General features: G+C 46.0%; 1 protein-coding gene across 1 annotated transcript in view; it reads right to left on the bottom strand.

Moving 5' to 3' along the window:
* The window catches only part of pitpnm3 (PITPNM family member 3), a 150,996-nt gene that overhangs the window by 4,030 nt on the left and 131,966 nt on the right, over window positions 1-15,000 (bottom strand). Inside the window, exons 12-16 of the mRNA XM_063205046.1 lie at window positions 14,871-14,987; window positions 7,054-7,170; window positions 5,507-5,655; window positions 2,480-2,629; window positions 302-485 (exon numbers count right to left, since the gene is read on the bottom strand). Of these exons, the coding sequence (XP_063061116.1) occupies window positions 302-485; window positions 2,480-2,629; window positions 5,507-5,655; window positions 7,054-7,170; window positions 14,871-14,987 (717 nt within the window). The remainder of the gene's footprint in view (window positions 1-301; window positions 486-2,479; window positions 2,630-5,506; window positions 5,656-7,053; window positions 7,171-14,870; window positions 14,988-15,000) is intronic.

A 15,000-nucleotide genomic window follows, 5' to 3' on the forward strand; every position in this document is an offset into this window, starting at 1 on the left:
CTAAAAGCAAAGCAGTCATGATGAGGCAATACAAGTAGTCAGATACTGAGCAACATTTTATTGGCTGTTTTCTGTATGAGACTTGCAGTTTTCAATGCTTTCAAGTGCTTTTATTTAATTTAACATTCATTTGCTCCAGAAATATCCACGGAAGTAATTGAAACTTAAACATTTTGCCGCATCGATTCTGGAACTTGCCGCATTGAATTGAATTGTCCATGCTCCGCATTGCATTGCAGAATTGATTATTGTTTACACTTCTAGTTGGCAGTGACGTCAGCCATGTTGAGGCCTCGCTCACCTCCTGCACAAGGTTGCGTAGGAAGATTGCCTTCTGGCGCAGGGGGTCGTGCACCAGTCCCTCAGAGAAGAAGATCATGCCCTGGGGGAAGTTGTGCTGCGACAGCCAGGACACCACGCGCTGCTTCTGCATGTCGGGACGGCCCGTGATGTAGATGATCAGGAAGCCAAGGTCCTGCCAGTGTCTATAGGGGGAGAGAGAGGGACACATTATGAGTGTGTGTGTGTGTGTGTGTGTGTGTGTGTGTGTGTGTGTGTGTGTGTGTGTGTGTGTGTGTGTGTGTGTGTGTGTGTGTGTGTGTGTGTGTGTGCTTTAAAGCCCAACTGGGAAACTCCAACTCCCATTGTCATTGTGACACAGCACGCCACAGCACACAAGTGTTCACTGCACACAACGAAATTGCATTTAAACTTCACCTGCGCAAGGGGGCAGCCCTATATGCCTCCCCGAGGGGGCAGTGCGGCGGGACGGTACCATGCTCAGGGTATCTCAGTCATGAAGTAGGGAAGATGGGGAAGAGCACTGGTTGATTACTCCCCCCACCAACCTGGTGGGTCGGGAGTCGAACCGGCAACTTTTGGGTTACAAGTCTCTACACTCTAACCGCTTACCCATGACCACCCTACTTTTGACACCTCTGTTAAATAAGAACTTTGTTTGAATGTATCTTCTACACTTTACGCACTACTGCAGCTAGAGTTTATTCTTTCATTCTGCTTTTAACGTACATTCTATGATGTTTCTATCGCTCCTGCTGCACAGTCCAGCGATTCTCTGTTGCTTACGGCCGGTGTGTTCTCCCGGTAAGGCCTGCACTCCGAACTTCATTGCGTCTTGCCGGCCAGTCACCCACAAGTTATATGGACTGTACTGACTGGACATCCCAGGCAGGGAATTACATTGACTGCCACAATGGGTGTCTGCATTTCTAAGCTCCTTTATGTCCATTAGTATTCAGACCCATGAATGGTAAAATAAATTGTTTTTGAGCTTTCCTTTTTCCTTCACTTCACTTGTGTTGGCAGCAGTGGCACGTGAATAAGGAGCAACACGCATAGCCACTCTGGTCCTCCCTCAACCCTCTCCCAAACACACTCAGAATAACAGCAACAGAACAGAACAGCAACATGCAACAGCAAGCTCCATTTCACCATTTTAGGTTTTTAGATGCATCCTAGCATCTCTTTACGAGGGTATGTCCGTCCGTCTGTCCGTCTGAAATACATTCTTTAAATTGTAATTCCCTGTGCATAGTGCATAGACCGATGCATCTTTGTCCGCTTGTCGGACTTGCTTTTTCAGCGAAACCTTTTCATGAAATGGCATGCAGTGGCATGTAGGATGAAAAAGTGACACATTTCCCATACCGCGCCAGCCTCATCCCTCATTCCCTCAGCCCTCACACAAACAATTCTACAAAATAAATAAGACCCATTTCAGCAGGTTCGTGAAGCACTGTGGCGTTGTTTGGCTTTCATCAGTTATTTCACATGCGGTCTCTGCGAGATGAATTCACAGGGGGAGGGAATGTGAGTCTGGAAAAAGGTTCCCAGACCCTGAGCACTGCAGGAAGTCATATCAGCTTTCAACTCATACTGTAGGCTGATTTTGCTCATTTTTATGCGACTCATCTGAAAAAGGCTGCAGGCGCTGTAAATATTGTGTTCCATAATTTGTAATGGAAAAAAAAGAAAACCACACTAGTCTGCAAAAGCGACTTTTCTTGCTCCCTGAGAAGCCATAGACATGCACACTCACGCACTCCAAACTAATCCATGCAGGCGCACAGGGTGCAAAGACACACACATGCACACACACGCGCGCACGCACGCACGCACGCACGCACGCACGCAAGCACGCACGCAGACACACACACACACACGATAATGTAAACAAACACCTGAAATGGGAACACTTTGAAGGTGTGAGGTGAGGTGTTAGAAGGGGTGTTAGAAGCACCGTTATCTAACAACATCCACAGCCCCTGAGTTCACACACACACGCACGCACGCACGCACGCACGCACGCACGCACGCACGCACGCACGCACGCACGCACGCACGCACGCACGCACGCACGCACGCACGCACGCACGCACACACACACACACACACACACACACACACACACACACACACACACACACACACACACACACACACACAGGGAGTTGCCTACCTAACCACATCCACGGCCCCTGCTCGCACTTTGGGGTCGCTGCCCATGATGGAGACGCTGGCGGCGAAGGAGCCGTCGATGCTGAACACCACACACTCCATCCCCCGCGGCAACACCGTCAGGAAGGCCTCCGCACTCGTCTGGTCCCCCCTGGAGGTGGAGGGAGAGAGAGAGAGAGAGAGAGAGAGAGAGAGAGAGAGAGAGAGAGAGAGAGAGAGAGAGAGAGAGAGAGAGAGAGAGAGAGAGAGAGAGAGAGAGAGAGAGAGAGAGAGAGAGAGAGAGAGAGAGGGGGAGAGAGAGAGAGAAGGAGAGGTGGGAGAAGAAGACGAAAGTGTGAGAGAGTAAGAGAGAGATTAGGTGGGGAGAGAGAGGGAAGAGAGGTGGAGGTACAGAGGTACAGTAAGAGAGAGTGAGTGAGAGAGGAAGGGAGGGAGAGAGACGGGGAGGTGAGATGGGGTGGTGAGGTAAGAAGTGAAATAGTGGAGAAAAAAAGACAGCTTGACAGAGAGGGAGGAAGAGGAGAAAAAAGACGGAGGGAGGGGGGAGAAAAGAAAGCTTGGCTCCAAGCAAAGCTCACAGCTCTTCACATTGCAATTTATTCAATTTACTACACTACCCAAGGGGCAATCAAGAGTGCGGAAGCAAGGGAAGGAGAGAGCAAGGAGGAGGAGGAGAGAAAGTAAAGGGGGTGAGTGAAAAAGCACAAGAGCTAGCTCTACCCACACCAAGAGCAGCCCTTCTAGCAGAAGATTATGGAGGAGGCACTTGAGAGCACAGCGATTTCCAAGCAAATACCTTCACCTCCTGAACCCTCGGGCCAACCGCAATCACAGCAGCCATGGTTAAGAGCTCTAGCACTGCTGTTACGCTTTGCAGGAGAAGGAGGGAACGGTGAACGAGAATGAGAAAAAGGAAACAAGAGATGGAGGAGGTGGAGATGGAGGTGAAGGTGGAAAGGTCTAATACTGCAGATGCAGCGTGTGGCGGTTTGGAGATTATGGAGTACACTGACACCAAAGGTGTTTCAGCTTCTTGGTTTCATATACTCTTTGGTTAGTGTGTCCTTGTGAAGGCTTTCCAGTGGAGGAGAAGAAAACAAGGTGAATGGAGAGGAGGTGGAGATGGAGTGGCATACAGGAATTGAGTAACAGAGGGCAACCAGCTGTACAGCATGATCATTTTGCCATGGAGAAGGAGAGGAAAGGGGGAGGAGAGGGAGAAGTGAAAACAGCGAAACGTAAAAAGCCAGTTAAATGTAGAAAGGAAAATTGCCCTGCTGTCTTAAAGGGGCATTCCACCGGTGGAGACATGAATATGTATTGAAAGTGGGTCATATATGTAGTAGAATAGTAGCATCAATTTCTAATTCGGTGCCGTCTTGGCCGAGAAAAAGCAGAAAATGACTTTTTAGTGCTTGTGGATTTGTGACAACAATCCCCATAATGCATTGCAATGCTCAAGTTCCACAGGCCACACCCAGGCAGCTCTGCCACTAAGGGCATTCAATTAGTCATCAACGCATGCATGCGCATTTAGACAGCAATGCACTCCGGATGAAAATGCGGCATGACGATAATATTTCCTGTCAAACTTAAAAATTTCGGTGATGTTGCGTCGACGAGGTGACATGTCACATGGGGTCAAACTATCGCGTGATGAATGCGACTGCACTGCAGTCAGATCATGCAACCTCTGCAGTTGCTTATCCCCTTCAACGCTCGTCTGCAGACTGCCTCTGAGGTCACGCGCCCATAAACTGGTTGGTCAACAACTCACTCACGTGTGTACATGAGTCTTGTCTCACACCTCTACACAAGTTTGCGCAGGTCCCCACTTCAGCTCCTCCTCGCTGCCTGTCCCCCCACTCCTCACACGTGGTGTGTTAGTAGAGCAAACTGGTGCGAGCTCATCGGCTCGTTCATATTTGTGGCCGACTTTAAATACGCTGTTTTAATAACACCCACATCGTGACAACAAGTTCTCGCTCACGTGTTTTCTCTCCATCGATCGACAAAAATCTAAGTCGTATGAGCCTAGTGACTTACTGGAGCCTCAATGCCAGTGATTTCAAAAGCACTGGCACACTGATCTGTGATAGGTCTGTTAGCACATTAGGTCCAACCCCCTATGGGCGGGGTTGAAAGGGTGGGAAAAAGGCTTGTAGTCTCAACAGAAATCCACCTCTCTTACACTTCCTCCTACAATGATGCAAAATGACGATTTTTACATCATTGTAGGAGGAAGTGTTAAGAGGTGAATACGGATTTCTCCTGTCTCAGGGGGAATTGAGAGTGTTGCACAACCATTCAAAAGTATGACTTGGTGTCTAGCAATGGAAAGCCAAATGCAAATGGGTGTAGTGTAAGCGTAAGTTAACTCAACTCAAGGAGCGATCGATGAAACGGGGGTAAGCTTGGAGGACCAAAGAGAGCAGCAGAACATCCCTACTCACTTCACCATCATATCCAAGTTAAACCTACCTCATTGACTACATTTTGATGGGGTAGACCCATGGCACTACTCACTTGATCCCCATTTTGATGGGGTAGACCCATACTCCGCTGGGTATACCCTGACAGTCAGCATTATTGACTTGACCACCACTTTCACTACTCACCAACACATTTTGATGGGCTAAACTCCGACAGTCAACACTACTGACTTGACCACCTATTATGTGATGTGGTAGATCCCCATGCCACTACTCACTTGACCACCATTTTGATATGGGGTAGACCCCCATTCCTCTAGTCACTTGACCACTGTCTTGATGGGGTAGACCTTGAGAGTCAACACTACTCACTTGACCACCATTTTGATGGGGTAGACCCCAAGAGTACTACTCAATTGACCACCATTTTGATGGGGTAGACCCCAAGAGTACTACTCAATTGACCACCATTTTGATGGGGTAGACCCCAAGAGTACTACTCAATTGACCACCATTTTGATGGGGTAGACCCCAAGAGTACTACTCAATTGACCACCATTTTGATGGGATGAATCTCGAGAGTCAACACTACTCACTTGACCACCATTTTGATGGGGTAGACCCCCACGGCCAGCCTCTTGTCCTTGGGGATGGTGTAGGACACGCGGCCGCCACTGCTGGTCACCTCCACGTCAAAGTGCACCCAGCGACCAGACTGGGGCTGCGTCATCAGGAAGATATCCACCTGTGGAGAGAGAGGGAGAGAGAAAGGGAGAGAGAGAGGGGCCGGGCAGAGAGAGAAAGGGAGGGAGAGAGAGATATTGTGTAAAACATGGTGATAGGGAGAGGGAACGAAAGTCAGGGTGAGGTTGGCTATAGAGAGATTTTTTAATTTGAATTTCAGATAAAGACAGTGAGTAGGGGAGAGAGAGAGAGAGAGAGAGAGAGAGAGAGAGAGAGAGAGAGAGAGAGAGAGAGAGAGAGAGAGAGAGAGAGAGAGAGAGAGAGAGAGAGAGAGAGAAAGAGACAGAGAGACAGAGACAATGACAGAGATTGAGACAGAAATACAAGGAGACACATACAAAGAAGAAGAAGAGATTGTACAGGACTGAAATAGCCTAAAATAGGCAGGTAGAGATAAATGCAGACAGACATGTCTGAGAAGACGGGCACAGAGGTCGGAAGGTGGACAGAAAGGGTGGCGAAAAAGGGCAGTGATTTTCCGTCACACAGTCACAGTCACAGACAGTCACACACAAATAGTACACACACAAGGGAGAAAAGCAATATAAGAACCCGGCAAGAGACTGCGAGAGCAGACTTTTAATTAAGCGAGTGAATTCATCCGTTACCAATCCACAGGACAGAGGGAAATATGACTGAAATCCAAAGCTAGAGGGAATAAGTGTGTGGAGTAGTAGAGGGAGGAGTGCTGGGGGACACGACTGGATGGGGTGCATAGGCGAGTTGGGGTAAATGGTGCTTACAACTAGTCAAATTAAGGTCAAACTATTTATATATTTAGTTGACTGCATACTTGATATATTAGAGCATTGAAATGGAGTACAGACCACATAATAAATACCATATAGAGGGTTATGCTAGGGCTACCCTGGATATGTTGAGTTTAAGACTTACTGTATGTTCCATAACAATAAGCTTCCACTATAATCATCAGAATTGGCTACACCGGATGTGGCAGTTCAGCGAACATTCTTTAAAAATAGCCCATTCTTCTCAATTTATGTTTCATGATCATGTAACTTGATTTAGCGAAACATGACAGACCCAGTCTAGCACCAGCTTTAGGGCTGTAGTTCAGTTAACATTGCTGTCTCCAGCAGTATTCCCTGGGGAACAATAAAGTGTCTATTCTTCACCACTAAATAAGCCAACAAACTGTTCTCTGCCATTCAAATGCAGCACACAAAGCTAATGGCACTTCCTCTATTCATTGAGGTAGGCAAACTGCAATCCCCCCACCCCCTGTGTGACATGCATTGTTGTGCCAGGTACTGGTTTTGAGCACTCAAGCACCCCCCCACCTCCACCCACTCCTACCTCAAGCTACCTTGTTCAAGGCATTTGGCCAAAATTTCCCCCCACCCAAGGTATTCAAGGACCCATGTGTTGTGCCACCCACCTTCTCCCCGGTCAGGGTGACCATGTCCAGGGGTCCATACATGAAGCGTCCCACCAGCACCTGCTGCCCGTCCTCGGTCGCGATGACATCGTGCACCCGGTGGTTGGCCGTCACATTCTGTACCAGCGAGAAATAAAAACAAGAGATCATTTGTTTGCTTTTTCACTGTTTGTGTTTTCCATTTTAAAAAGGCTTTTGGAGGAGCAGTGCAGTGCTGTGTAGGCTTGAGAGGGATGAGAAGTGAATCCACTTTGTTTGCCAAATTAACTCCCACACTCTCCACCAGCACTGGATATCTAAAACACACACCCCTGCCCACCACCACTCCAGCTCAAGCAATCCACACACACACACAAAACCACTGCACCCACATTTTACATCACTCTTTCCCAAGACCAAAACACTACCTCTCCATCTCCAAATCTCAACACCGTCATTGTCAACACTTCACATACTCCTTCACACACACACACGCACGCACGCACGCACGCACGCACGCACGCACGCACGCACGCACGCACGCACGCACGCACGCACGCACGCACGCACGCACGCACGCACGCACGCACACACACACACACACACACACACACACACACACACACACACACGCACACCTTAGTACACAACTTAGTACATTCAAACAATGGTGTCGTTTCTCTAGTCCCTACCCTGCTTCCCCCATGAAGAGTAACAGGGCCGGTTCTGGCTTATTTGGTGCCCTAGGCGAGTTTGAGTTCTGCATCATGCATTCAACTCCTGCATCATGCAATGACTGGTTTAATGAGAACATAACAATTCTCCACCCAGCAGAGCAGAACTGCTGTTTGCACATGCCCTCTGTCTCTCGAGTGAGTCTCCAAATTCAAAATAGATCGCACGCTGTCACTCCCCCGCCCCCTTTCTCAGGACTGTCTGTTTATTGGTTCACAGACTTCCCAGAGACAGTTGAAAGCGATATTACTATTGGCTGAGGGGCGTTTTGCCGTGAGGAGCGCTTTCGCCACGCTTTGTTGATTGCGACTTCATAAAAAAAACCTCCATATCGCAAAATTACACATCGGAGAGCGCCATTTCGGCGCTCCTTCTTCACATTGCGCTCTAGGCGACCGCCTAGCCGGCCTATGCTTAAAACCGGCCCTGAAGAGTAATGCTGTGTGTAGATCAAGCGCGACCTACGCCACCCTGTAGCTGTGGTCGGTGAAGAAGTTTCGACTTGAGTTTGCTTTATTCGCTCTGGACACGACATTGACATGTTTGCTGTAGCTAATCACATAATGGCTCTGGCTTGACAGTCTGGGACATTCGGAGATACGAACATTCCAATTGGTTTTCGAAGAACCGCGTCATAGCTCATTACCATAATATCTGGAGTTTAACCGCTAAAATTCTCTCTGGTCGCTCAGTTCGCTTCGCTCCCTCCATTTAAATAATGATTTCCGGCGCTCAGTTAGCTTAGGTCGCTCTTGGTGTACACAAGGCATTATGTTTTGGAAGTGAGTCATAAGTATACATTGAAACTATGGTGCCTCCATCCGCACCATGCTTCCCCCCATTAAGCGCCCTCTCCTCCCCACAGTCCTTTCCTGCTTCATTGAGAAGGCCAAAGCACCTCACAGCGCTTTCCCAAATCACCACACGCCAGATGGGCTTATTGGTTTTATAATGAATGCAATTAGCAAGCCACCAGAATGGGGGATTTCCAAGGTTGTTCCACTTGTTGGCTGCCCTGATAGACTGGGTGGTCTGTATGCAGTACCGAAGGCAATGCTAATATCAATGTGGCCTCAGTGTTGCATCATACTTGCTTTACACAGCCCTATTCAGTCTTGTGGAGGCATATTGGCTACATATTTAATACCTTATTCTCAATGATCTCTGCTTTTATACATAAAATAACTACTCGCTCCGTGAATTCAAATAGTATTCAGCACAGCTGCAGAGAAGGGTGAAGACGAAGAGTGAATGGAACCGCAGTAAAATGCACAACACTAAATTAATATACAGTTTGTATAAGTCATGTAATTTAATTACAGTGATATATGCTGCATTAGCTAGACTAATGCAGGACTAACGGCATTAGCAGAATTACTGAGCACGTGTAGTTTGTTAGTTGGATGGATCTTGCATGGATTTCATTAGTGGCTGATTTGCAGTTTGGTTCCCTGCTCTCGGGTCCTCTACCACCAGGCCTTGGTCGGCCATTTTGCAGATTTGACATGCTCACTCCACTCGGCACCATAAATTCTCAGTCCAGCTCAAATTAATGAGCCTGATTTAGCAGATTTGTCATTTAATGAAGCCTTTAAACATTTGCAGCCGCTATGCTGTTTGCATATTGATTATTATGGTCAATAATTAATTTCAGCCTTGACAGATTGTGGGGTGAGACACACACACACACACACGCGCGCGCATGCACACGCACACGCACACACACACACACACACACACTTGCTATTCACTAAGCAGGGTCGAACACATGTGGTACAGATAAAAAATACATTCTCACAATGTGTGCGTTGACACCAGGCTTCCATCACTGGTGGGCATTTTTTAAAATCTTATTTTTGTGTAATCTGCCTCACTAGTATCGCTGGAGCTGTCTTGTGCATGAGGAGTGACAGAGCAGCTCGGGGTGACAAATATTCCGTGGCAAAAATCCCATCTGCAAGATCTCAAGGCGTGTGGTGTGTGTGTGTGTGTGTGTGTGTGTGTGTGTGTGTGTGTGTGTGTGTGTGTGTGTGTGTGTGTGTGTGTGTGTGTGTGTGTGTGTGTGTGCGAGCTCTCAGGGCGCGTGGTGTGTGTGTGTGTGTGTGTGTGTGCCAGACTGCCACTTCATTGTCCTTGACACGCGTTGCTCTGATAGTCACAGCCAGCCTGCCTGCCTGCCTGCCTGCCTTCCCGCTTGCCTGCTGCTTGTGGAAGCTCGTTACAGCACAACTCCTTCCTAGTAGGTGGCTGGGGGTGATTTTGTCGCCGACACTGTGAATCTGGCGGGCACGGCTCGCCAACTGCAGAGGACCCGTCGTGCCCTGTGAGAAATTACATCTTCATGCCCTCTGCAGGAAAGCCATTTCTGCTTTACATGCTCTCTCCTTCTCGGCCTTTCCCTTTCTCTCTCTTCCTCTTCCTCTCCCTCTCTTTCCTCTCTCTCTCTCTCTCTCTCTCTCTCTCTCTCTCTCTCTCTCTCTCTCTCTCTCTCTCTGTGCTGCAGCATCCGCGGGAGTGGTGCAAGACTCAAGCCTTATTACTGTATGCCTTTGGGGGAGATGCTCAGGCTTGCTTGTCAGCTTCTTACCGACACACACTGACACAGATCCATGCGAAATGTGTGGGCAATGGGTTTATAACCCGTGAGAGTGCACACACTGGCCCAGATCCATGCGAAATCGGGGGGCAATGGGTTTAGTAGCCTGTGAGAGTGAAAACGGTAAAAATACAAATAAAAGCAGAAATAAAAAATGTACTAAATATAAGCTGGGCTTGTTATAATAAGAGGGTACTAGAAATAGCAAGGTCCTGAACTCCCAATGGCTTTGTGGGCAGCGGAACACTTAAGCAGAATGTGAGCATGGATGGAATGGCATTATGGTATACAGGGCATTTGCCCGGAGGACTGTTGATGGTATCGGCCTGGCTCTCCTCTAAATGGTATCAGTCCTCATGTCGCTACAGCAAGCCTCGTCGAGGCAGTCAGATATTAATAAAACATTTTAGCTGTCAGGGTCAAAATAGCTCATATTAGATGACTTAAGTTTCATCAAAGGTTTCTTGGTCTCCCAATGCCAGGTGGACTGGTCTTGGCTAAAGATGCCCGGCCTGATTTTTCATCCCAGGCCAGGGCTGGGTGAGTGACAAAGAGAGAGAGAGAGAGTTTGAAGCAATGGATTTGGTCCAAGGTGAGCCTTTTGTGTTTATGTTTTCAACCTGCCACTCAGTTTCCCTCACAAACACATCGCTCTAAGAATATCTGTGCAGCTGAAAAAGCCGTCGCCATGGCCATGGGGGTATTTTTAGAGCTGCCATTCAGCGTTACGATTGGCTGAGCAGGTGCTGGCGGTGGACTGAGGAGAGAGCGGTGTGCCACATTGAAGAGGATGGCTGGATGGCTGTTGCCAGAGTTCAGCGTTCTCAACACTGTTAAGCCACTTTTCACACATTAGAGTGCTCTTTCACAGCACTAAAAAAGGGAATTATGCACGCCCACACAAGGGCAGTTTTCACAAAACTGTTTCCACAAAAAACTCTCTGCTTAGGGGCAGGTTGGCAAAAATAACATGCTTGAGAGAAGAATTATGCTGAGCAGAAAAGCACATCTCAAAAAGAGTACAACGAACAAATCAACACAAGTGGCATCAAGAAGCCTAAAGAGTAAACATTAGAACATTACATATATTATTTTCTCTCTAGCAGAGACAATAAAGGCGTATCCTATCCTATCCTATCAGTATGTATTATACTGTAGTATGTATAGCAGATGTTTCCCATCCATTAATTACACATTACTATTACTCACCTGGTTTACTGCTGTACCCTGTGTTCATCCCACACTCTGTACTTGCTATGTGATGAAAGTCAAGTGAAAGCCAACCTGGGAAACTCCTAAAGTCATTGTGACACAGCACTTCACACTCCACCGTACACAGGGCTCACAGCACACAACAAAATTGCATTCATGCCTCATACGTCCAAGGGAGCAGTCCCAAATGGCGTCCCAAGGGAGCAGTGCGGCGGGACGGCACGATGCTCAGGGTACCTCAGCTATGTAGGAAGAGGGGGAGAGCACTGGTTAATTGCTACCCCCACCAACCTCACGGGTCAGGAGTCAAACCGGCAACCTTTGGGCTACAGGTCTGACGCCCTATCCGCCTACCCGTGACTACCATGTATGTCACTGATTCTTGAAAGTTTGGCAAAAACATGTCCCTGCAGTAAAATATTAATTCTGTTGAAAATCAACTAAATTTTCACAAACAAAATGAACCCAGGTAATGGCCAAGGGGTCTGTCACACGAATACACAGTTGTTTGAAATATTTAAGTGTAATTGTATTACTTTTCATGGCTATAAACCTGTCCACACCCTGTAAAACGCCTGTCCCAAGGACTGGCATCATCATTTCAATTGACTTAAAATACAAAAATCACTAACAGAATTGAACAATATCACCATGATGTGGAAGACCATATTAAAGTGGTTCTACAGATGTGCACATAGTGGATGTAAAACAATATTTACTATTATTTACTGATTGCTCAAAATGTGTCCAGCATATTGGTCACCCACCGTCAGATTTTTTCTAAAAGACAATAAAATCAGGTATGCACAAGGTAATTTTCATTACTGAGGACCCCTTTTCAAACCTTTAGCTCTACTGCCTACTTCACCATCACTAAAGCTCCTGTAAGTTTATTATTTTGTCCTCAATTTGTTAATTTGTTTGGACACTGGTACTGTCCCAACCATAAACTGTCAACACCGTCGGGGGTTTTAATAGTATTGTATTACATTAATGTTAATAAATATAATTTTTTTCAGAAAAGGTATGAAGCACCCATGAAAAAGAGCGAAAATGAAATGGCTAATGTGAACAAACAATGCATAATATTTAAAAGAGTGTTTTTTTGTCTCACACCGTCAGATGTCACCACCGTCAAATTTTGTTCTGCTCATCATGTTGTTCCATATTTTACTAAATTGTGCTGGTTAATGAAACATTACTAGGCATGTTAGTAATATTGTGATCCAAAATGATACTATTAGCCACCACTGAGTCGCATTGGAGTTTTTTTGTCAGAAAACCTGACGGTGGTGACATCTGATGGAGTTCACCAAAAAACACATGTTTTACGTGTTTTTGACATGTTTTAAGAATATGCATACAATAAGTATCTACAGTTATGTTGAATTGTTAAAGTAATTCACTTTAATACAGTAAACATGTGTTTTTACTTCTAATTCTGTCTGCCGCTGTTGACAAAACAAGAAAGAGCCCATTTTATGAAAAATGTTAAACATGGGGAGCTTGGCCAATGCATTCACTGCACAGCCAAGACCTACATCTATGATAATACACCTCTATATTTTGGATTTGAACAACTTAAAAGCTGTTTTTACCACATTTTCAACAATCAGTGGCTTACTTCCTAGATAATCTAACTAATGAAGTAAAAACACATGCTCATACTGTGCACACACAAAAATAAAGTGTTTATGCAAGATGCCATTGACTTGAGAGGGCTATTTATTTTGCTAAATGCAGGTACTAATTAGGCCACTTTCACCACTCTCAGATTACTGTCACCACCGTCAGTTCTTAAGTCACCACCGTAAGAAGGAGTTTTGGACATTTTAAAGGAATGTGCTTACAACATTTTCCTTAGGAGTTGTTGAAATATCAAAGTAATAGCCAATTTAAGCCTACACGAATATTTGTGAAATTACAAAAAAAATTTTGTTGTATTTAGGCGTTAAGTAAGCATCGTATGACGGTACATATTTTAAAATTAGAACACATGAAACAGTATTAAAATAGAACAAAAGTGAATTTTCAACATTTAAAGGCATATGTGTGAACCAAAAAATACACATAATCAGTTAAAAACTACAGATACATATGCAACCAAATCAATACAATTTTAATAACTTTTGATTGTGTCTGACGGTGTTGACAAAAAACAAGGTATGATCGGAGAAAAGCCTGATTTCTGAAAAAAATACATAATGGGGAGATTGGCCTTGTGCATTTCTGAAAAGCCAAGATCTTAGTCTACGAGGATATACCATATAATTTTGTAATTCACTTTGTTTTTTTCTGTCAACATTACAACCTGTTTTAGCCACTTTCTCAAGAATCAGTGATGTATGCACTCCTTGGAAGTCAGATAAATATGTCTGGAAATGTAACATACACTTAGGACCAGCAATCAGCATAGCACAATCCAAACTAACAAGTCAGCAACTCAACCAACAAACAAGCAACAGTGCAATGATAGACAACCCACCTTCAGAGGCTGTAATACGACATGTTTGAAATAAGTCTGGCTCTACTAAATGTGAGTTACGCGTCTCATGCCAACTCGTCAATTTCTGACAACCTTTGACCAGACTGCAATTTTTTTTTTACCTCTAAGGTACGTGCGCCTCAAAGGTGACTGTGACTGACTGTTAGGGTTAGGGAAAGGTCTGGGTTTTCCACTGCAGGTTTTCTGGTAGGCCTACAGCTCGACACAGCGCGACTCGGCCGCCACTTTTTGCTCTTCGATTGGGCACGACACAGCTTAATCAAAATGCAAGAAGAGGCAGCTGAGTAGTCAAGCTGTCCAGCTGTAGGCCAACCAGAAAACCAGTGCAAAAAAGAGCCTCTAGTCAACATGCAACGTGGCAGGTATGCTCTTGATGTCAAAAATTACAATCTGGTTAAATGCAGTCAGAGCTGGGATGAGTGTTGGAATTACTGTGGCTGATGGAACTCTTCTACCTGGAGATGGAGATAGAGTTGTGCTGATGTTAATCAGATGCAATTGGATGGCTGGAACATTTAGGTGTTGTTGTCTGATTGGCAGCTCCTAAAGCCAGATTGCTCATCACTGTGTGGGAGGGCACAACAAGAGGTGCAGGAAGAAAAAACTGCCAATACAATATAATCCTTTCTGGCTATAATCAGATGTGTTAATGTGTAAATGTTCCGAATACATATTAATCAAATTAATCTATCTAGTCTGTCCACCACAAATACAGGTAAGGGGTAGGGTAGAGGCAGTTCGTGAGATGTTGGTAGTCAGGACAGGAGAAGCCAAAGCTGGCCTGCTTACCCGCAGCTTGACGTGGGTTCTCCTGCGCAGCCACTTCTCCCGGGGGCTGGAGGGGGAGAAGAGGGCCGAGTCTAGACCGCCCGCCTCCTTGGCATTCACACAGTCACATCGCATCACCTGCCAATCACAC

This window comes from Engraulis encrasicolus, chromosome 8 (genome assembly GCF_034702125.1).
Source record: "Engraulis encrasicolus isolate BLACKSEA-1 chromosome 8, IST_EnEncr_1.0, whole genome shotgun sequence".
In the NCBI taxonomy this organism is placed as follows: domain Eukaryota; kingdom Metazoa; phylum Chordata; class Actinopteri; order Clupeiformes; family Engraulidae; genus Engraulis; species Engraulis encrasicolus.